The following is a 25,462-nucleotide window of genomic DNA, read 5'->3' on the forward strand; positions in this document are numbered from 1 at the left end:
CTTGGAGACTTCATGCCTCGTCGGTGTGTTGTCGGAGGGTGTAACAACACGGACAGGGACGGATTCAAGTTGCACCAGTGGCCCAAAGATGCGAAAGTGGCAAAAAATTGGACGTTTGTTCCGCACACTTTACCGACGAAAGCTATGCTACGACAGAGATGGCAAGAATGTGTGGATATCCTGCGACACTCAAAGCAGATGCATTTCCAACGATAAAATCAAAGAAATTTGCCGCCAGACCCCCAGGAAAAGAGAGCGGATGAGGGTATGTCTACAGAATATATTAATTGATGAAAACTGGGCTGTCTGCACTCTCAAAGTGCATGTTGTTGCCAAATGTATTTCATATGCTGTAAACTTAGTTCATAGTTGTTAGTTCCCTTTAATGCCAAACAAACACATACCAATCGTTGGTTAGAAGGCGATCGCCGAATTCGTCCTCGCTTTCTCCCGTGTCGCTGGCTGTCGTGTCGTTTTCGTCGGTTTCGCTTGCATACGGTTCAAACCGATATGGCTCAATAGCTTCAGTTTCTTCTTCAATTTCGTTTTCGCTATCTGCCTCCACACTACAACCATCCGTTTCAATACATGCGTAATCTGTTGAATCGCTTAAGCCGCTGAAATCCGAGTTTGAATCCGAGCTAATGTCGCTATTCCTTGCTGTTCTATCCGCCATGTTTGTTTGTATTGGCATCACTATGTGACGTCACAGGAAAATGGACGGGTGTATATAACGATGGTTAAAATCAGGCACTTTGAAGCTTTTTTTAGGGATATTGCGTGATGGGTAAAATTTTGAAAAAAACTTCGAAAAATAAAATACGTCACTGGGAACTGATTTTTAATGGTTTTAACCCTTCTGAAATTGTGATAATGTTCCCCTTTAATAATAATAATTGTACCTTAATTTCAGCTATTGATGTTTGCTTGGATTGCAGTTTTTGCAATATGGAATAAATGCACTTAATACTTACACACAATGTATATGAATGGTGTTTCAAGATTAGTGTATTCATCAACACTCACTCAATACCACTGTAAATATTGACTTAGTACTGTACCAGGAGTGTTCTGTTGAGATGTCTAAATATTTTCAGCTCACTTCAATGTAACATACGGCATACCTACCATTATGTTCATCTAAGGCAGTGGTTCTTAACCTGGGTTCGATCGAACCCTAGGGGTTCTGTGAGTCGGGCTCAGGGGTTCGGCGGGGGTGAAGACACACCCGACTCATTGTGTAAATAAAAACTTTTCCCTATCGGCGTAGTACGGATACGGCAACAGCAGAAGTCACACTGATTTGCAGGTGTGTAATTTGTTGTGAGTTTATGCACTGTGTTGGTTTTGTTCTTTGAACAAGGTGATGTTCATGCACGGTTCATTTTGTGCACCAGTAAACAAACATGGTAACACTTTAGTATGGGGAACATATTCACCATTAATTAGTTGCTTATTAACATGCAAATTAGTAACATTTTGACTCTTAACTAGTCATTATTAAGTACTTATTAATGCCTTATTTGGCATGGCCTTATTATAACCCTAACCCTCTAACCCTGACCCTAACCCTCTAACCCTAACTCTAACCAAATAACTCTAAATTAAGTCTTTGTTACTTAGAATATGTTCCCCTAGTGTCCAAAAAACTCTAAATTAAGTCTTTGTTACTTAGAATATGTTCCCCATACTAAAGTGTTACCAAAAACATATAACTTTGTCTTGAATTTGAAAATAAACATTTTATTTTTCACCAAAGAAGGGTTCGGTGAATGTGCATATGAAACCGGTTGTGTTTTGGTACCTCCAACAAGGTTAAGAACCACTGATCTAAGGCACAACCTGGTTAGATTCATCTGAGATTTACTGTATTTCCTCTCCGGTAGTGCACTTAGACCTGTACTTGTGGCATAAAAATAGATGAGAGCGATCACTCCCAAATTAGACTTCAGCTACTACTGCCTGCTTAAAAAAACAATTTGAGAAGTAAGACAGGAGTGTGAGCAATTTTGTGCAGAACTGGAGAGTTAAAATCAATACTAAATGGCTCAAGATGAGTGAGGTAGGAGTGGCATGAGGGGAAGCAAGTCTCAATGAGGCATTTCCACACACAATCACAGACATTTGATGGTAATGTTTCACATTAAAGTAATAATCCATTGAAGTGGGCTGCCACTTCACGGTCCATAAAAGAACACAAAAAGTTGACTTTAAATAGACACCACGTTTGTGCTGCGTTTGTACTAGTTTGTGTCGTTGAAATGGTTGTTTGTGCTGTTTTTGTTTCTAAATTAGTCAATCATTAAGGGGGAAAAAAGAAACATGCTGTGCTATTTATGTACTCTTTTTTTCCTCTATATATAGGGTAACTTTTCACTTGGAAATAATTGTATTTGTTGTTGGGGCAATTTTTAGCATCATAAAAACTTAAATAGTAATAATAAAGTAGATTAATACATTGAAGTTGGGCTGCAACAATGAATCAGTTAATTATTATTAGATTAGTGTGTAACTAATACAATTGATACAATTCAAGCCGCAAGGTGTGCGCTGCAGTGTTAATTTTGATAGCAGTTTTTTATTTAGTTTTAGTCATAGTCTTTTGATGAAAATGTATTCTAATTTTAGTCATATTTTAGTCACCTAAGTTGATTTAGTTCTAGTCGACTAAATTCCTCAAAATTTAAGTAGACTAAAATTACAGTCAATTTTGTCGACTAATGTATAAAGTATAATGTATTTTTGACGTTGTCTTGAAACTACTTTAATGAAGGTTATAGAACATGCTAATCGCTAAATCCCATGAAATCTTATACGTCTAGTCTCTTACATGAATGAGCTAAATAATATTATTTGATATTTTACGGTAATGTGTTAATAATTTCACACATAAGTCGCTCCTGAGTATAAGTCGCACCCCCGGTCAAACTATGAAAAAAACTGCGACTTATAGTCCGAAAAATACGGTACTAAATAAGCAATAGCTGCAGCCTAACATTGAAGCAAAACATTAATTACTCACCGTTAAAGCAATTGTAGATGCTGAATTGTAGATACCGGAAAAACATTTGGCTTACGATAGGATAGCAACTGCAAAAACTTAACTTTTATATTTTATATAATATATGCAAATTGCTTGACAACATTGATAAACAAAGATCGCTCAGCATCCATTACCATCTATCAAATACCTTACCTACCCATGCACTAACGAGTCCAATATTGTCTTTCATGGATTAACGCCAAATTGGTGGACACATCCAGATGTAAATACAAATAATGAGCCTCCTACTCATTGCCAGTGTAGTAAAAGTGTGAACTTTAAAAGTCCACTTTAGTGTTGTTGGATCTCTTTAATCTTGTGAAAAGTATTTCTTCTTGAAAACAACTCCATCACATTCTGCTATTTTCTGATGATACCTGGCTTGTATATGCACCTGTAAACCTTATAAATGGACCCTGACATCTAAGCAGCTGTTGCTAAATGAACAGGAAGCTATTGAATGTTTGCCCCACAAGCAAAAACTGGAAGTGCCTTTAGGTCACATGATTGCAACCCAGCTATTTGACCCCATAAAACAATTAAGAATTTTCAAGAACCATCATAAAATATTGTACTGACTAGTACATATCTGTCGGTTTATTTGCCGGGGCACATGCAAGGCTTAGCAAATAATTACCAATGTAATAGTGGTCATCTGATCAGACCAGCCTTGAGTTCAAACGAGCAACCACAAATCCTCAGCAAAGGAGAGTTGGGTGCAGAAGTGCAATACTTCAATGTGCATATCCCATTTATTATACCTTAGAAAAGCACCTCAATCATACACCATTAAACTCCGCAGTACTTAAAACAGCTGACGGAAGTTGTTTACTTCTTGTCGTACTATCTAGACAACCTGCATTTTCATGTAAAACTAACAGTAAGCGGAACAAATAGTTCTGCATTAAACCACAGTGCATTATTGAGAAAAAACAAAAAATGAAATGACGCACAAATAGAAACTGCTCATGTGAGACACTTCCACAATTATTTCCCTATGTGTAATACAATCAATAAAAATGTGCAAATGCTCTTAAATAAAGTTTGAAAAAGACACTGGTTAAATAGATTAATAAAACACCAACATCCTTTTTTGATTAAGTAACAACTGGTTGCTATATTCAAGATAAATAACCTGTATATATATCTGCAATGCATCTTGTTAAAGCTGCATTTTACTCTCCGTCTATCAGGCTGTTTGATGTCGGAGGTCAGAGGTCAGAGAGGAAGAAGTGGATCCACTGTTTTGAGGACGTCACTGCCATCATTTTCTGTGTCGCACTCAGCGGATATGACCAGGTGTTGCATGAGGATGAGACCACGGTAAGGACACGTGCTGACTTGCGTCAGTATAATACAGGAAACAACTTGCCACCTGGCTTTGAGTACAGTATCTCAAAAGGGTCAAAAAATGTATTTGCGTCAACTCTTAGAATTTGCATTAAGCGTTCAACTTAGACATGATGCCTCTATTTCATGACAAATGACCACAAAATAGCAAAAAGACAATGATTATTAATGTAAATGTTGCAAGTCATATAAACAAAACACAAATAGACCATCTCTCTTTCTTTTTCTCAAAGTACTATTAGAGACAAAAGTTGGAGACGCCTGGTACAATCTATTTGACATTCACAAGATGCAATAATAAAATTTTACATCTGCTTCGCACAATGCTCGCTGTTTCCTGCCTTGAGAAGAAAAATAAAACTAAGCATGATTTACTTTCACAGGGGTAATATTTTACAAATATGTTAGTTATTGAAGGCAACAATATTTTATGCCAACACAGCTGGACAGAAAAGTTTTTTATAACATTTTGAATTACATATTTTTTTAAAGTTTAAGTTTAAAAAAATTAAAATGATTGCGGGTGTTGATTGCTGTGGTAATGAACTGCACTATCGCATCAGTGAGGGGTAGAATATTGCTTAGATACTTAATGTTGTTACCGGTAAGTGTCAGTGCAGTGTTTCCCACAGAACGGCAATCAATCTGTTGTGGGATGGGCCGCCAGATGATATTATCTGATTTGCTTGGAACTTTAACGGATGCTTTGTGCATATCTGTCAGCATTTGCATGTCAAAATAAGAGATCTTGTCCTGGAAAGTAAGCGAAAATGCAGTTTAAAAAAAATGAAAAAAGAAATGACACTTTTGTAGTAAAAGTTTTTAAAATAGGAGTATCTGCATAAACATGGAGGATTCTTAATATCTATTTGTGGTGGTCCAAATTTAATAGCCGCCACAGATATTAAAGTTAAAGTGAAAGTACCACTGATAGTCACACACACACTAGGTGTGCTGAAATTACCCTCTGCATTTGACCCATCCGCTTGTTCCACCCCCTGGGAGGTGAGGAGAGCAGTGAACAGCAGCGGTGGCCGCGCTCGGGAATCATTTTGGTGATTTGGAGAAATGGGAAACAATGCAGTGCTGCGGTGTTCTGCATTATTTTTTTTTTAAATTAAAAACAGTCATTCACATACTGGAAAGATAGATTTTAGTATACTCACCTACTGTCAAAATATATGCTCTGGTTGCACATCGGATGCCATGTGACCTAAATCAAACAAGCTCATTTGAATATGCTGTCTGCTGGTTGATATGTATAAGCCTGACATGTATCCTCTGGGAAATAATGCTTAATAGTTGCTCTATTTACACAGATGTCTTCCTGCCTCTTTCTGACTTGGGCTCACCACATAGTATCCTCTGGTGTGAGCCTGTCATGGGTTTGATAAATACAGGAGATATCAGTACGAGGGACAAGCGGTAGAAAATGGATGGATAAACAACTGCAATATTTTTAGCACAGCGGTGATCATGTTTGATAACGGACATTGTTTTAGCAATCTGCCTCAGTATTAGCAAATGCTGCATGGATCTTGACTTGTGAATTGAAACGTTTTTCAGTTCTCATAAAACTCACCTAAGCAGCTCTGTCTTCAAGGCTAAACCTAATCGGCGTGTATTTTCCCATGAGACTGATGTGTGGTCCTGTCTGCTTCAATGAGACAGTGCTGGTCAAATGCTATATATCGCTCACTCATTTAGCATGTACAACCACCTAATGCAGGGGTCGGGAACCTATGGCTCGCGAGCCAGGTGTGGCTCTTTTGATGATTGCATCTGGCGGTGATCTCGCGGATTTCGGCTTTTCAGATAAAACAAAATATTATCGCTTGTTTTAATCCATCCATCGATTTTCCACTGCTCATGTCTTGTTCAGGGCTGCAGTTGGCTGCAGGAGCAATTGTCCATTATTTTAATTGGATGATAATAGCCTACGTTGAGCGTTGCTGGGTAAACAGGTAAACGCCCTCTTTTGAATCAGTCTGCGCGGTCATTAGCTCAAAGCTAAAATCTTCGACGAAGAAGATGGCAAAAAGAAAAAAAGATGAGGAGTATCGTACATTTCAGGACGAATCGACCGAAGAATTCGCCTTTGTGGAGAGAGCAGGTTCTGTGTCTAATTTGCAATGACAAAATTGCATCGATGAAACGGTCGAATGTAAAGCGGCACTTCAACACACGCCATGCTACCTTTGCATCAAAATACCCTGCGGGAGACAACAGGAAGAAAGCGTGCCAAGAGCTACTGAGCAGGTTGCAAGCTAGCCAGCATCAACTCGGCGTATGGACCCGGCAAGGTGATATAATAATTCCGTTAGTTTTGCTGGATCTTTAGCAATAGTGAGGAACGGAAAACCATTCACAGATGGCGAGTATGCTAAAACGTTCATGCTGGATGTACCATGTTTGGATCTACGTATTCATGTGAGCAATCATTTTCACATCTTAAAAACATCAAGTCCAACCTGCGATCACGTTTAACGGATGAAAGCCTCAACGCCTGCATGAAGCTTAACCTCACCAAGTACAAACCAGACTACAAAGCCATCAGCAAATCCGTGCAGCACCAGAAGTCGCATTAATAGTGAGTATTATAACAAAATTATTTAAAAGAATACATTTAGAGGCTTATTATACTCACATTTAGTTGAATTCAGTCTTAAAATATATTATATGGCTCTCACAGAAATACATTTCCAAATATTTTGCTTTTATGGCTCTCTGAGTCACAAAGGTTCCCGACCCCTGACCTAATGCTTTCCTGTAGTAAACAGGACATAGAGTGGCACCTCAACTAAAGAGTGCCCCAACCTAAGAGTGTTTTGAAGTAAGAGCTGTCTCTAGACTAATTGTTATGATTTAAGTTGCAGACAAACATTTTTGTTACGCGCATCCCCGCAATTAGTTGATGTACCAAATGTCACAGTAAACCCCGTGACATCCCACCAATGTGGATAATATTCATTCAATTAAAAAAATAAATAATTCAAAACATGACAGTGTAGTCAACTTGTTGGAGCAATTTGAGTGTATCCCTGCCAGTCTACACCATACTGAAACACAATTGAGTCTAACGCCACCCAAGGAAGTTAAAACAATAACTAACGGCCAGTGGTGGGCCGTAAGGGCCAGCAAGGCCTTCTCTGCTGGCCTAACAAAAATCCATCCATCCATTCATCTGAAGCCTATCCCAGCTGCACACGGGGTGAATGCGGGCTACACCCTGGACAAGTCGCCACCTCATCGCAGGGCCAACACAGATAGACAACTTCCACACTCACATTCACACACTAGGGCCAATTTAGTGTTGCCAATCAACCTATACCCAGGTGCATGTCTTTGGAGGTGGGAGGAAGCCGGAGTACCCGGAGGAAACCCACGCAGTCACGGGGAGAACATGCAAACTCCACACAGAAAGATCCCGAGCCCAGGATCAAACCCAGGACCTTCGTATTGTGAGGCACACGTACTAATCCCTATGCCACCGTGCTGCCGTCTAACAAAACTCATGATCACAAAATAATAAAAGTTCATCTTATTTTTAATTTACTTTCCCAAAATATATAAAAGTATTAATCATATTCTCTTCATGTCATATTAGGCTCCAATGTTGCTAGAGCTTTTATCCAACCAGAATTCAGTTAGTTGTTTGCCAGCGCTGTGTGAAATCCGCCGAGGCCTTCTGAATCTGGCACGGTGAGCAACCGTGCCAGAAACCTGAGGGTTGCAGGTTCGCTCCCCGCCTCTTACCATCCAAAAATTCGCTGCCGTTGTGTCCTTAGGCGGGACACTTCACCCTTTGCCCCCGGTGCCACTCACACTGGTGAACTGAATGATGAATGATAGGTGGTGGTCGGAGGGGCCGTTGGCGCAAATTGCAGCCACGCTTCCGTCAGTCTACCCCAGGGCAGCTGTGGCTATGAAAGTAGCTTACCACCACCAGGTGTGAATGACTGATGGGTTCTACATGTAAAGCGACTTTGGGTACTTAGAAAAGCGCCATATAAATCCTAGTTATTATTATTATTATTATTATTATAGGCTAACGGGGCACATAAAGTTGATAGACAGTTGCGATAGCCAATCGGGGAGGGGCAAGCACCAACCCTAATTGATTCCAATTTTGTTTAATGAAAGATGTTGATTTAAGTGTTTTCAATCAATCAATCAAAGTTCATTTATATAGTGTCATTGGAGCTGACGTGTACAATGACGTCCGAGTAGCTAGTGGTACGATTAACCTGTTGTACGTGTTTAGGCCTGTTGCAAGTCAGCTTTCTAAGATTAGCTTCAATTGCAGGTGCTCGGGTACCCGGAATACAACGTATTGTGGTTGGTTTGCTGAGCTGTATGTTCCTGGGGATGGAGTGCCTTATAACTAGAGTGTAGTGGCCGGTAGTGTAAGACTAGCTAATGGGCTAGATCTGTTATGCGTCTTAACGGGCTCACCGTAGCTTGTAGGCCGCTTAGGGCAGCTGCAAACTGGGCGAGTTAGCTCAATACGGCTAACGCTAGCAAGCGTGTCCACGGCATCTAATGTTATGAAGTTACTCTGCTCTAACTGGCGGACACGTCCCTCTAGCAGGGACAACCTCTCCATGAGAAGAGTGCAAGAAGAAGACAAAGCCATACTCAGGTTTTTACCTTTACCGACCCGAAAGAGACAAGCGGTAGAAAATGGATGGATGGATGAAATTGAAGCGGTGAAACAAAAAGAGCAAGTGCTTTGTAAATTCGAAAAAGACTACAGAATGTGTTGGAGGCTACACTGTAAAAAAAAAAATCCTATTTTTATGGTTAATTTACTCTAAATTTCTACTGTAATTTTTCTATTTTTTTTAAATAATTTATAAAACTGTAGAATTGAAGACATTATCTGTAAATACACAAAATGCCTGTTATTTTAAGTAATATGCCAATAATGACAAACTATGTATATTTCTATTTTTTTTACAGAAAAATATCAAATTAATTATACATAGCATTTTCTGTTTTCTTAAATTACTTTCAAATTCATGTAAAATTACGATATTTTTTCGCAAAACGTTTCATGAAAATTTCTGTAAATATAATCTTTTTGATCATTATTTGGTTTACAATGTTTTACTTAAATTTTATGGTTTTCGTTTGGCAGCTGTAGCTGCCAGTAGATGACCGTTTTTTTACAGAATTTTTTTTTACAGTTTATGAAACATTTAGAAGCACAAAAAATAAAAAGATAGCTCTTAGCTTTGACGTTGAAGTGCACAGACGAACGAACGGCAGAGGACAAGTCGGCAGCAAGCCGTTCATGAGCCTCCATTATAGAACCAAAAATTGAGGTGCTATTGTATTATTATTTTCATACCATCGTTCTTGCGGGACATTGGGTACTAAATTTTAGGGATGTTAATCATACAACAACTCACAATTCAATTTGATTCTGATTCAACACAATTCTCGATTCAAACCGATTTTTGCAATATATTATATTTGGTATATAAATAATAATAAAAAACCCTTTTTAAAACAAGTTAGAGGTTAAAAATGCTCCTTTTGGCCGCTGACAGTGAGTAATCGCGTAGATGGCCTAAAAATCATCTTTTTAAAATCTAATTCTTGGAAATTTTGAATGGACTTTGAAGCGTAATGATAAGGAATCACGATTCAAAGAGTGTGACAATATATATTGATATGGCAAACTATCGTGATATACTCTATCATGATATGCTCTTGCCAGGGTTTTTTGGGTTTTTGTCTGTTAATTAATTTTATCATTTCTCCTTAGTTAATCAAGTCACTGTGTTGGGAGACGAGATCCAAAATAATTCCTTAGCTAGTTAGACTGACCATACGTCCTCTTTTGCGGGGCTGTCCGAGCTGTCCGGGCGGAGTTTCTTAAATGCCTCAAATGTCCGGCATTTTGAGTTAGGGTTGCGTGTATTTTCAATGTACGGTCAGGGTTAAGAAGGGGTTAAAAACAAAACAAATTGTGAAGGTGTGCGCACGCAGCAGCATTCGTGAGGGAGGGGCAGAGACAGAGCGAGCGAGAGAGCGAGGGATTTTTTGATTGATTGAAACTTTTATTAGTAGATTGCACAGTACAGTACATATTCCGTACAATTGACCACTAAATGGTAACACCCGAATAAGTTTTTCAACTTGTTTAAGTCGGGGTCCACGTTAGGGAGTGGAGAGACAGACAAGACACCCGGTTTGCTTGTTTTTTTTTATTGTATCGATTATCGCTTTCCGCCAGTGTTTTTGTTTTGTTTATATTTGCCGGGTCAAATTTCCGTCCCCGTTTTTTGCATTTTTATTTTGATTCGCCAAAAGTTTTATCAATGACAACTACTGCCTCAGTTTGCACTCGGACAAGTTTACCGCGAGGGGCTGTCAAAATAAAAACATTTTGAAATGAGGGATGGATCTGAAGTTGATGTAGACTCCAGAGATTTAAGCGTTAAATATAAAATGTATGCATGCCCTGGCACACCATTATCATCATGTCATGACCGAAGCAAAACACTTTTTACACTTTTATACTGAAATAAAAACACCTACAACTTAAAATTAATTAACAGACAAAAAGGGGAACATTATCACAATTTCAGAAGGGTTAAAACCATTAAAAATCAGTTCCCAGTGGCTTATTTTATTTTTCGAAGTTTTTTTCAAACTTTTACCCATCACGCAATATCCCTAAAAAAAGCTTCAAAGTGCCTGATTTTAACCATCGTTATATACACCCGTCCATTTTCCTGTGATGTCACACAGTGATGCCAATACAAACAAACATGGCGGATAGAACAGCAAGGTATGGCGACATTAGCTCGGATTCAGACTCGGATTTTAGCGGCTTAAGCGATTCAACAGATTACGCATGTATTGAAACGGATGGTTGTAGTGTGGAGGCAGGTAGCGAAAACGAAATTGAAGAAGAAACTGAAGCTATTGAGCCATATCGGTTTGAACCGTATGCAAGCGAAACCGACGAAAACGACACGACAGCCAGCGACACGGGAGAAAGCGAGGACGAATTGGGCGATCGCCTTCTAACCAACGATTGGTATGTGATTGTTTGGCATTAGAGGAAACTAACAACTATGAACTAGGTTTACAGCATATGAAATACATTTGGCAACAACATGCACTTTGAGAGTGCAGACAGCCCATTGCAGGCGCGCTAAGAACATATATTTTTCCCTGATTTCAGCACTCAGGTTAACCATACCTAAATAGACACAAAATACTGCATTACACAAGACTACCCGAATGTACTCGAATGATTGAAAAAAATTAATGTTTTTAAGCTAAATTATTGGTAAACACAGTTTATGTATAATAATTTACGTAAAACCGCAAGTAATGAATAAAGTTTTCATCAATTAATATATTCTGTAGACATACCCTCATCCGCTCTCTTTTCCTGAAAGCTGATCTGTCCAGTTTTGGAGTTGATGTCAGCAGGCCAGGGAAGCTAGGGTCGATATTCTTCTCTTGATCATCTGTGGTGGCATAAGGGACGGTAGAAGCGGTGTGAGCCAAGACATCCAGGGGGTTTAGCTCGCTCGTCTGCGGGAACAAACTGCCGCCATTGCTTGCCGTGCTACCGAGGTCCTTTGTCCCTGAATAGCTCACACACTCCGGCAGATTCAATGGGGGTCTGACGGCAGATTTCTTTGACTTTATCGTTTTAAATGCATCTGCTTGAATCCGTCCCTGTTCGTGTTGTTACACCCTCCGACAACACACCGACGAAAGTGAGAAAATGGCTTATTGCTTCCCAATGTGACGTCACGTTGTGACGTCATCGATCCGAGAGCGAATAATAGAAAGGCGTTTAATTCGCCAAAATTCACCCATTTAGAGATTGGAAATCGGTTAAAAAAATATATGGTCTTTTTTCTGCAACATCAAGGTATATATTGACGCTTACATAGGTCTGGTGATAATGTTCCCATAAAAACATAGAAAAAACTACCAGCAGTGGTAAAGGAAAGAAGAAAGTGAATGAATGTTTATAACTGAATACATTTACATATGTATACAAATTAGTTTTCTTGGTTTTTTTTGTTTTTTTATGAATTAAGTAACGTTTATGACAACCTTTTTCCAAAACACAGTATAGAATGTGAAATATAACAGGATAATGCATACGTTTATAATTTTTTTTCAAAACGCTTACAAAAAAGTGGGACCCCAACACTGTCAACAGAGGAGAAAAAATGTTTTATTGAAATAAATATATTCCATCCATTTTCTACCGCTTGTCCTTTTCGGGATTGCGGGGGGTGCTGGAGCCTATGTCATTATTTTATTTTATTTTATTTTTAAAGCAAGTTCGAGTATCATTGGCAAATTTTCACATCGTCCCGGCCTTGGTGTGCTGCCCGCCTTGGCACGCATATATGTCCTCTTTTCAGAATATGGTCAGCCTACCTTAGCTTACTAGTGTGCTTTCCTAAGGTAGTAAAACTTTAACAGGACTCTGATGTAAAGAGGGACATAAGTAGTTTTATTTAATATTTTCCTGTTGGGAGTATTCTAATGTACATGTTTCCACTTGGTTAAGAAACCACTGTGGCTCAAATTTTCATTTGCTCTCATCTTTGTCAATGTGCCCAGGAGACACATTCTCTTTAAGAGATAATACCGTGCATGTGTCCTAACAGTCATTGCTTTTAGCAAAACCATTTACCTGTCTAAATTTCTTTATGAGGGACATAAGATGTTGTGTTTTCTGAGTAAGTGTGAAATAGTGTCACTGTCAGATAATAAAAAAAATAAAAATCATGTTGATATTGTAATTATGCTACACTAAAACATTGTTTTGGTCTTTTGCTGTTTGTACTCTCGTTGAATTATAATGCAATATATAAGTTATCATTTTCTTATTTGTTTGTTTCACCGCTGTCACAGCATCGCCATATCTTAATATTATTCTTGTATATTATATGTATTGTATAGGGATGTCCGATAATGGCTTTTTGCCGATATCCGATATTCCGATATTGTCCAACTCTTTAATTACCGATACCGATATCAACCGATACCGATATCAACCGATATATGCAGTCGTGGAAGTAACACATTATTATGCCTAATTTGGACAACCAGGTATGGTGAAGATAAGGTACTGTTCAAAAAAATTAATAAAATAAGATAAATAAATTAAAAACATTTTCTTGAATAAAAAAGAAAGTAAAACAATATAAAAATAGTTACATAGAAACTAGTAATTAATGAAAATGAGTAAAATTAACTGTTAAAGATTAGTACTATTAGTGGATCAGCAGCACGCACAAACATGTGTGCTTACGGACTGTATCCCTGCAGACTGTATTAATATATATTGATATATAATGTAGGAACCAGAATATTAATAACAGAAAGAAACAACCCTTTTGTGTGAATGAGTGTTAATGAGTGTAAATGGGGGATGGAGGTTTTTTGGGTTGGTGCACTAATTGTAAGTGTATCTTGTGTTTTTTATGTTGATTTAATAAAAATAAAAAAACGTTACCGATAATAAAAAAAACGATACCGATAATTTCCGATATTACATTTTAACGCATTTATCGGCCGATAATATCGTCAGGCCGATATTATCGGACATCTCTAGTATTGTATCATTTCAGGAGGTAGTACTTTGAGATCCGCAGCCCAACTAATTGTTTGGGCTTTCCTTTCCTCCCTGGTTCTTTTATTCTAAAAAACTGTCTGAATAAAACATGGAGACTACGATTGAAGTTTAACAATTCATCCTGGGAATGGAGTAGGTACAAACATCACCAATACCAGCGCGGGAGAGAAGACCAAGCTCTACAAGGTCTGGCGCGTGCTCTCTCAATGGTCCCATTGTTCACATGCTTTTTTCACGCATTCTGCTACCCCTCCAAAGCAGAGTTTATATGGCTTCAGTTCAACAAAACCAAAAGTTAACATTAGTGTGGGGGTGTTTTTGACACACACACATCTGCTTTCGTTCCATCTGGTACCTGGCACCTATTCTCATCATCAAAACTTGAGTGTCTGCAATGTATGTGTTTGTGCAAAGATACAAACATAGGGTGGAATCACTGTGTTTCGTTCCACGAGCAGAACGGAGTGCACAAAGACTGACTCCTTAAGCATTCCATTCTGCTAAAGTGGAGAATATTTATCTAACAGTTAAGTAACTAGTTACCAGGAAAAGTAACTGTTGCCTATTTCTTTTCTTTTTTTTTTCAAAATGTTCAATTAATTAATTAAATGGCTCCAAAAAAATGTATATGTAAAATTAATGAAATGGACTCAAGAAATACTTGGAGAGACATGATATACTTTGCGTTATACACACAGTTTGAGGTCATGTTTGTACAGTGACTTACAGTACAGTACTTTGTAAAGATGCTGTGCTTTTTTTAAGTAAACTATTATTTCCTAAAGTAAGATAATTATGACAATATTAAATGTTGCTTACTTATGGAGCAATATATACTTCACTTACAAATTTTGCATTTAATTATACCTTAAAACATGACATACTGTAGATTATGGTGTCTCGTGGTGCCTGGATTGATTTCATCAAGATACTTCACTTCTCCACATTGCTTACATTTTCTTTCTGCTTATATTTTACCTGATGCTACTAAGAAAAGTGTTTGCTTTCCAGGTTGATGTTGTTTTTCCAAGTATAAACTTTTTGAATGATCTATGATTACTGTTTTCAGACAGCATGTAAATGAAATGTAAATGTTTTGTAACAAAAGAACAAAGGGAACCATAAAACAGAACTCCATTTATTCACGCAACATGGAACAAAATAGTGTGTGTGCATGCGTGCGTGCATGTGTGTGTGTGTGTGTGTGTGTGTGTGTGTGTGTGTGTGTGTGTGTGTGTGTGTGTGTGTGTGTGTGTGTGTGTGTGTTTGTGTGTGCGTGTGTGTGCACATGCGTGCGTACGTGTGTGCAGTTTACTGTATTTTGGTGATGTTTGGAAATATGAGGAATATGAACATGACTACAATCTAATTCAACCAATGCCAAGATGACAGGCAACCTTGATTACTGTAGCTTGTTGGTTTGCAATGGAAGGGTAGGGGAATTTTCCTTTTTATTTTGAAAATGCTCCTGCCTTCACACCTTGACAATCAGCAGCTTCGACATGACAGCCGCTTTGGGAGGAAAACTGTTGGCAGTGTGTGTGTATATTGTATATTTGTGTGTGTGTGTGTGTGTGTGTGTGTGTGTGTGTGTGTGTGTGTGTGTGTGTGTGTGTGTGTGTGTGTGTGTGTGTGTGTGTGTGTGCGTGCGCGTGGGTGGTTGTGTGTGTACGCGTGAGTATGCATGTGTGTGTGCGTGTGTTTGTGCATATGTATGGTGGAAACAGGTGTTCCCATGACAAGGGGGAAGTGTGTGCATTTTCACTTCCTGCTCCAAACTCCGCTTTGCAGTACCTTTTTCTGTGCCTGTTACTCTCGCCATGATTTAAAAGAAGCATTGACTTCTGTGCAGCGCCATTGCAGTAGCATGTAGTTATATATATATAGTGTGTGTGCATGCGTGCGTGCATGGGTGCACATGTGTGTGTGTGTGTGTGTGTGTGTGTGTGTGTGTGTGTGTGTGTGTGTGTGTGTGTGTGTGTGTGTGTGTGCGTGTGCGTGGGTGGTTGTGTGTGTGTGGTTGTGTGCGGCCCGATTGGTACCGGGCCGCACAAGAAATAATTTTTTTATTTTATTTTTTTTAATTAAATCAACATAAAAAACACAAGATACACTTACAATTAGTGCACGAACCCAAAAAACCTCCCTCCCCCATTTACACTCATTCACGCTCATTTGCACAAAAGGGTTTTTTCTTTCTGTTATTAATATTTCTGGTTCCTACATTATATATCAATATAGATCAATACAGTCTGCAGGGATACAGTCCGTAAGCACGCATTATTGTATTTTTTAATGACAACATTTTTTTTTTTTTATTTAAAATATATATATATATATATATTTTTATTTTTTATTTTTTATTTTTTCATTCCCCCCCACCCTACCCCCCGGTCCGTGGGACAAATTTTCAAGCGTTGACCGGTCCGCAGTTACAAAAAGGTTTGGAACCACTGATTTAACAAACCACTGGGAGTTGTCATTGATCTAATTTTGTCGTTAAAAAATGGCCACAGGGTTCCTTCAAGTGATCACCCTTTAATTACAGGCATGTGAAATGTCCGCAAAAACGCGAAAATTCACGTTTTTTAACATTCTTTTTCGCGTTAAAATATAAATTCCGCGATTTTTTATGAATTATTGTAGCGTGTAGGAGCGCGAGTCAAAGGAGGAATGTCAAAAGATGGAGCTAATTGTTTTAATAACATTCAGACTTTGTTTTCTTATCAGCAATCGAGCAGTATGGCTTTTCAGCGCAACAACATGCAACACCGGAAATGTGTCCCGTGAAAACCCATGTGACCGGTACTCTCTAACAATAACAAAAGTTCCGTGGGTGAATTGTGTAAACCCACTACAATATTAAAAAAATAGGATCCTGTCATGTCTGTGTTGATCATGTTTTTGTTTGGCCATGTGCTGTTTGTTTTTTGGATGCTTTTTAGTTCCTGGTTGTTCACTCCCTTGTTTTGTTTTCATGGTTACCCATTAGTTTCACCTGTTCCACGTTTGGACTCACGCACCTGTCACCAATCATGTCACTGTTATTTAAGCCTTTGTTTTTTTGTTGGTCGGCCTGGCGACATTATCTGCTGTTACCCTTGTCACTCATGCGTTGATTCCATGCCATTGTTCCATGATCGTTTCCATGCTTGTTCCAAGTAAGTTTTTGTTTATTCATGTCACGTTTAGCAGTTCTTTTGTTTCATGTCCTTAGTCTACGTTAAGTGTAAGTTTTTGTTTCATAGTCAAGTTTGTACCTCCGCCTTGTGCGCGCCTTCAGTTTGTTCCTTTTGTTATAGTAAAAATAAATATGTCTTTACCTTCACGCCATGTCCGCTCCAGCTTTAATTGCATCTCGGGAAAACAAAACCCTCACAGTCCACATCATGACAGATCCAAACTAAATGTGTTGAACGCTCGTCTCAGTCGTAGGCATTCGCTGTTCCTCTTGCCTAAACTCTGCACTGAATTTCAGGACAGGGAAACAATCAGGGGCGCTGAAACACTTTTGCTAGTTTGCATAGTTAGCATCACCGAGCTAGCTAACTTTCGCATGAGAAATGCTGCCAAAAATGTATGCCGAAGTGAGGAAGATCATAGCCGCACAATTAAGTCAAGTCACTTACTTGGCGCTGACCAGAACCGTCCATTACATCGTCGACTGGGAATTAAAAAGTGCCTGCCTGCAAATGTATTTTTTTATCTGAGTTTGATACATTTTGTATTATTTCCACAGTTATGTTGTTTATTTTACGTAGAAATAATATTTTTCTATTTTATTTAAGTTATGTATTTCTGTACTATTTAAACAGTTTCTTTTCTGTGCTGTTAATACCCATCTTGACTAACTGGCTTAATAAATGTGCCACTGACTGTTTACAGTGCAGTTGTCATTCACTTCAATTTCAGTGAATCTCGCTCAAAAATGAATATCTCTATATGTGTACTTTCACCGGAAAATATATCGAGATATATATCGAATATCAAGTTTAAGTAAAAATATATCGAGATATACTTTTTTGTCCATATCGCCCAGCCCTATTTCTGAACCAGTTGTAGTACTAGAACATTTATTAGTAACCAGAGAGAAGGTATGTTTTTGACGTGACGGATTTAAACAGAGGTCACGACACCGGAAGTATATTACCTGGGGGGGTGTGGCTTCAGGATAGAGTTGCCAAATAGGAAACGTTTTCTGAGTTCTTTGCCTGAATCACTGCAGTGATATCCATCCTGCAATGGCGCCCCATACTACACCTGCTGTGATCCTGTTTTTATGTTTTTATGTTTTTATTAATTCTATTTTAATTATTTATTTTTTATCGTGTTCTGTTTGTGTTGTGTTGTGTTTGCTCGGTACTCGTTTTATCTTTTAACCTGCTCATTGTACAGCACTTTGGCTACCCCTGTGGTAAATTTTAAATGTGCTCTATAAATAAAGTTGATTTGATTTGATTTGATTTGAATGTTATATAATTTTACATTACATTTTCAATGATAATATTGTTTGTCAATCATCTATTAAAAACAAAAAAATTATGTGGTACAATAATGTGACATGAAAGTGTCAAAAAGAAAACCAAAAGAGGTTGGTAAATAAAAATAAATCTAAAGGTAAAATATCATGTAGAAATGCACCCAATTACAGGAAATGTAGTCTTGATTTTAAAACATTTATTTCAGGGCTTGCGTGGCAATGTTCCTCTTTTTTTCGTCAGTTTTTGTCAAAGGATGCTTACATGCCTGCAATAAGACTGCAGTTGCCCACAGCTAAACAACTAACCCTGCATGGCTTTGGTTAACACATGTTAGGTCATTTAAATGCTTCTCTTTATTATTTGATTGATTTGTATTTACCGTATTTTTGGACCATATGGCGCATCGGATTATAAGGCGCACTGCCGATGAGTGGGTCTATTCAGGTCTATATTCATACAAAAGGCACACAAGATTATAAGGCACATTAAAGGGGTTACTTTATGATTTTTTTTCTACATTTAAAACACTTCCTTGTGGTCTACATAACATGTAATGGTGGTTCTTTGGGCAAAATTGACTATGATTATTGATTATGTTTTTCAGACCAGAGGTGAGTGTTTGTCGAGTGCACGGTAAACTTGATTCCCCCTTTTCCTCTCAGTGACTCATCTCAGTCACATTGTAGCAATTTCCGCGACTTTACGTTTTTAGATTCTGTTTTTAGAGAAAATTGATTACATCCGCGATTTTGATGTCACCTAAATCTATAATTCTGTTTACTTCTGCGTACCGCGTACCCGTAAGTGGGGTGTTAAGAGTTCCACCGTCTCTTTGTTATGCTTTGCAGTGGCACCTGAATGAATATGACAGCATGCGAGTGTCATAATTACGACGGTCAGATGGATAAAGTTAGTATCATTAGTCCAGAATTGAATTGTATTGAACCGACCCAATTAGAAACCTAAAAATACTAGTACTCGATATACATCCCTACTCCTAAAAGGTGCCATCTTGGGGTCCTTATACACACACACACCATGATAATACCCGTATGTTGAAGCACAGCACGTCTGACTACGATAGCCCCAATTTTTCCTCGTACCATCAAGTGGTGCAGCTTCGTAGCTTACCAAAGTCATACTAAAACATTTTAACAGATTTTTGAGTGCCATGTGTAATGTTTTACATTCTCAACGAAACATCAACGTTTCGGTGTTGCTTGCTAACCTGTACTGTACTCATACTTGCCAACCCTCCCGGATTTTCCGGGAGACTCCCGAAATTCAGCGCTTCTCCCGAAAACCTCCCGGGACAAATTTTCTCCCGAAAATCTCCCGAAATTCAGGCGGACCTGAGTGACGTGTCGACAGTATGTTTTCTTGTCCGCTTTCCCACAATATAAACAGCGCGCCTGCCCAATGACGTTAAAACTGGAGAATGATCGAGGGCGAGTTCTTAGTTTCTTATGTGGGTTTATTGTTAGGCAGTTTCATTAACGTCCTCCCAGCGCGGCAACAACACACAACAACAGCAGTCACGTTTTCGTCTACCGTAAAGCAGTTTGTCTGCCGTAAACAGCAATGTTGTGACACTCTTAAACAGGACAATACTGCCATCTACTGTACATGCGTATGTGACATTAACATCTAGGGCTTTTAGAGAGTGCAGTGCACAACTGCGCACACAACAAGGAGATGAAGCAGAATGCATCATCAGAGAGGGTGTTCAGCATGGTTAGAAAAATAGTGACAGAGAATAGAACAAGGATGAACAATTCAATCCTTAACTCAACAATGAGTAGATGAATCTTATGTGTGTGTGTATATGTGTAAATAAATGAACACTGAAATTCAAGTATTTCTCTTATTTATATATATATATATATATATATATATATATATATATATATATATATATATATATATATATATATATGAAATACTTGACTTGGTGAATTCTAGCTGTAAATATACTCCTCCCCTCTTAACCACGCCCCCCCCCCCAACCCCCCACCTCCCGACTGTACTTGCTAGTGTCATTCTGCAAACAGGCGTCAACCTGCAGTCCACACGTATATCTTATGTGTGACTGCCATCTGCGGGTCACACGTATCATTACACCTTGTACCAAATATCATTGCTTCAAGGTCGGAAAGCACAACCAGAAATAATACCTACATCAGGCGCACCAGGTCGATTTTTGAGAAAATGAAAGGATTTTAAGTGTACGAAAAATACTGTTTACTGCTAAATCTGACTTTCTGAATTAAGCTTAAAAAAACTATTTGAACAGTGCTCTGCATGCCTCATCTGCAGAACCGCACGCAGGAGTCTCTGAAGACGTTTGATTCCATCTGTAACAACAAGGGGGTTTACGAAGACCTCCATCATCCTCTTCCTAAACAAAAAGGACCTTTTCAAACACAGGATCGGAAAGTCGCCTCTGTCCAGCTGCTCCCCTGAATGCATGAACCAACATGTCAGAAAAAAAGCCCCCTGTAATGTTTAAGTGGATACAACATGAGATTGTAACACAAGCTCGTGTGAAGGGAGTGGGTAAGAAAACAGAACGTGAGAAAGCCAGAGAGCTTGTGTGCAAATATGACAACATCAGAAGCAAACAGATAAAGCAAGACTGTGGGAAAAGCAGATCAAAAACAGTATGGCTGTGAGAAAGCAATAATTAAAATTCCATTCCGTATACTCCTCCTTTCTTCATCCTTTGGCTTGGAAAGACTTAGCAATGCACGATGTAATGGAGCTACAGCTGAAGCATAGTGCTGTTTTTGACTGACAGCCAAACATGCTAGTGAAAGATGACTTTTCTCACCGCCATCTGACAGCAAGTGAGAAGATCCACTGCTTGCCAAATGAAGTCACGTCCGAGTGCGGAGCATGCATGTGAATTATGGATGATACCTTACAGCCCTCAAAGGCTGCGGCAGCAAAAACGACACTACGTGCAACAAAACAGTCTTTGACCACTCCCCCATACAGTATATGTCAGCACTTGTAAGGCATTGCCTACATTACATCTTAGTACAAGAGGATGTTTACTCCCATGTGATCTGTGCAACAGACAGCAGCAATATTCAACTTGTCTTTATTGCCGCCACTGATGTCATCATTACCGAGATGAGAAAAGGGCCTGCAGCTCATCCCCCCAAAAAAGCAGATTTTAGATAGATAGATAATATTTTATTGATTCCTTCAGGAGAGTTCCCTCAGGAAAATAAAAATTCCAGCATCAGTGTACAGAATTGAGATCAAATATAAAAAGTAAATAATGAGGGTATAAATGGAAATAAAATTCAAAAATAGAATAAAAATAAAAAGCAACAATAAGAATAGAAATAAGAATATAAAAAGGGAAACTAGGCAGTAGTGACCATGTTATGAAAAAGTATTGCACTGTTATTGTTTTGCATCCCCTGTCATCCTAGTACCCCCCCTCCCCTCCAGAGAGGAGTTGTACAGTCTGATCATGTGTGGGATAAAGGAGTTTTTGAGTCTATTAGTCCTGCACTTGGGATGAAGCAGTCCAGCACTGAACAGGCTCCTCTGGCTACTGACAACAATATGCAGAGGGTGACTGGCATCATCCAGGATGCTCACTAGTTTTTCCACAGTCCTCTTCTCTGCCACCGTCACCAGTGACTCCAGTTTTATTCCGACCGTAGAGCCGGCCCGCCTGATCAGTTTCTCCAGTCTGGAGCTGTCCTTCTTAGATGTACTGCCCCGATATAGTACAGAACACTGGCAACCACAGACTGGTAGTACAACCACAAGCGTTTCTTACAGATGTTGAAGGAGCGCAGCCTCCTCAGGAAGTACAGCCTGCTCTGTCTTTTCCTGTCCAAGTGGTCTGTGTTAACAGTCCAGTCCAGCTTATTGTCCACCCACACTCCGAGTCCTCTAGAATACAACTATAGCATCACAGAAAACTTTTAATATTTATTTTTTCTCAGCCATGACACTTAAAGTTGCTGTATGCCACGAATAGGCTGCCGTCTATTTGAAAATGGTAAATGGGTTATACTTGTATAGCGCTTTTCTACCTTAGAGGTACTCAAAGTGCTTTGACACTATTTCCACATTCACCCATTCACATTCACACACCGATGGCGGGAGCTTTCATGCAAGACCCTAACCACGACCCATCAGGAGCAAGTGTGAAGTGTCTTGCTCAAGGACACAACAAACGTGACGAAGTTGGTAGAAGGTGGGGATTGAACCAGGAACCCTCAGGTTGCTGGCACAGCCACTCTCCCAACTGCGCCGTCCCCATTTGTCCTTTCTTCTTCCTGGTCGGACCATGTAAGTTAGAACCCACTTAACACACACACACACACACCGACTCACACACAACAAAAAGACAATGTTATGTCACGAAAGCAGTGTTTGGAGTTTTCTCACTTATTCAACATCAATATGGTAACCAAAACAATTGCTTAAAAACTTGTTGTACTCGAAGATCTCTTTTGTGTATGTGCACAGGCTCGTCGTAACCGGGTAGGCAAACTAGGCAATTGCTTTGGGCCCCCCTGTATCTAAAATTTAATAGCAACAAGTTGTGATTCTATTACCAGAAAATACAATGACAATATCAGAATTATGTCAAAGACACCAGTACATGGGCAAAATGTATTTAATCTGATCATCATTCGGGTTAGAAGGTTCCTGTGTACATGGACCCTGAAAAACATGATCTGATTATGGCATGCATTTTCATGCATCGCACCTTCAACAGCAAAAGACCGAGAAGACTGCTACTTTGTGGCTCTAGGGCTGCTTTGACACTGAAACTACTGCAAGCATGCCAACCAAGCTTAATGTTCATGTAAATATCCACCATGCATTCTAAAACAGATTAATTAGCTTTATTAGCCCCATAGTCATTGCACAAAACATAGGAATAAGTTAATGCTTATTTTAAAGCAGTTAAAAATAAATCAATAAATATAAACTACCTAGGTGCTTTGCTCAAATGTATATGCCCCACCTCAAAAGCTTCAAAAATGTAACAGTGGTAAAAATGCCCCTGTGCCAACTTTTTTGCAATGTTTTGCTGCCATTAAATTCAAAGTTAATGATTATTTGCAAAAAAAAAATTAAGTTTCTCAGTTTGAACATTAAATATCTTGTCTTTGCAGTCTATTCAATTGAATATAAGTTGAAAAGGATTTGCAAATCATTGTATTCTGTTTTGATTTACGATTTACACAACGTGCCAACTTCACTGGTTTTGGGTTTTGTAGGTGACTGCTTCATGATCACTTGGGTATTTGCATACTTGCCAACCTTGAGACCTCCGATTTCGGGAGGTGTGTGGGGGGGCGTGGTTAAGAGGGGAGGAGTATATTTACAGCTAGAATTCACCAAGTCAAGTATTTCATATATATGTATATATATATATAAGAAATACTTGACTTTCAGTGAATTCTAGCTATAAATATATATTTATTTTATTATATATATATATATATATATATATATATATATATATATATATATATATATATATATATATATATATATATATATATATATATATATATATATGTACATACATATACATATATAAATACAAGAAATACTTGAATTTCAGTGTTCATTTATTTACATATATACTTGTTGAGTTAAGGGTTGAATTGTCCATCCTTGTTCTATTCTCTGTCACTATTTTTCTAACCATGCTGAACACCCTCTCTGATGATGCAATGCTGTGTGGCACGCACAAAAGTGCTTTCATCAAATGCACTAAATGGCAGTATTGTCCTGTTTAAGAGTGTCACAACATTGCTGTTTACGGCAGACGAACTGCTTTACGGTAGACGAAAACGTGACTGCTGTTGTTGTGTGTTGTTACCGCGCTGGGAGGACGTTAATGAAACTGCCTAACAATAAACCCACCTAAGAAACCAAGAACTCGCCCTCGATCATTCTACAGTTATAACGTGATTGGGCAGGCACGCCGCATGGACCTGAGTCCACCTGAATTTCGGGAGATTTTCGGGAGATAATTTGTCCCGGGAGGTTTTCGGGAGAGGCGCTGAATTTCGGGAGTGTCCCGGAAAATCTGGGAGGGTTGGCAAGTATGGTATTTGGCTTTTGATAATAGAGTAATCCTTTGCATGTCAATACTTTCCAAATAAGTAATCAGCAGTACAGTGCAGTAACCAATAATAGTTTCTAACGTGGAGGAAAATGTGAAATAACATGCACTGCATCATCTCACTGTGTGATTTTGAAACATCATCTTCCTGCACAGGCCTACGTAAAAGCAGTTAAGACTAAGCATCAGAGGTAGTGTGCTGACGCAAACATAAAGCTTCAGGGGAACAATTGGCTTTATACGGCCCGTGCGTGCTGCTTCTACTGTGCGCTGCTGCATACAGTAGTGCATTATTCTTATTGTCCACAGCTCCACACTCATAAGACTGACTTCAGCTGTGAAAAATGGCTGTGTTGCAAAGTTTCAATATTGTCCACTGAGACGCCAATGTTCATTTTAAGGTTGCTTTGGCCTTTGGTTACAGTTTTATTTTTTGTCCTTTAGAGTTCTGGTACTGCTTCTCAATTCCAGTTGTACTGTGATGTGTTCAATTACAGTAATGAGACCAGTTTTGGATTTGCAAATGAAGATGCATATTACACCTGGATTATATGTTGTCATCATCGTTAGCACTAAGAGTGTCGCATTGCAACCACATTTTCTTGTGGACCTCCAGGCCTTATTTTTGAAGAACCAGGCAGCTTTTCTCTTCAGCTACCATATATGGAGCGTCCTAATTAGAGACAGGGAGCTGCCTTAGGCAGTTATCAGCCTGCTTGTGCGTTTTGTGTGGTTCCCTTTTGTGTCCCTTGTGTGTTATAGTTGTGAAAATGTCTGCTGATTCTATACGAAAATGTGTGTGTGTGTGTGTGTGTGTGTGTGTGTGTGTGTGTGTGTGTGTG

General features: G+C 38.8%; 1 protein-coding gene across 1 annotated transcript in view; it reads left to right on the plus strand.

Moving 5' to 3' along the window:
- The window catches only part of LOC133612437 (guanine nucleotide-binding protein G(o) subunit alpha), a 230,521-nt gene that overhangs the window by 194,554 nt on the left and 10,505 nt on the right, over positions 1–25,462 (plus strand). Inside the window, exon 6 of the mRNA XM_061969849.2 lies at positions 4,237–4,366. Within this exon, the coding sequence (XP_061825833.1) occupies positions 4,237–4,366 (130 nt within the window). The remainder of the gene's footprint in view (positions 1–4,236; positions 4,367–25,462) is intronic.

This window comes from Nerophis lumbriciformis, linkage group LG10, assembly GCF_033978685.3.
Source record: "Nerophis lumbriciformis linkage group LG10, RoL_Nlum_v2.1, whole genome shotgun sequence".
NCBI classification, from domain to species: Eukaryota; Metazoa; Chordata; class Actinopteri; order Syngnathiformes; family Syngnathidae; genus Nerophis; species Nerophis lumbriciformis.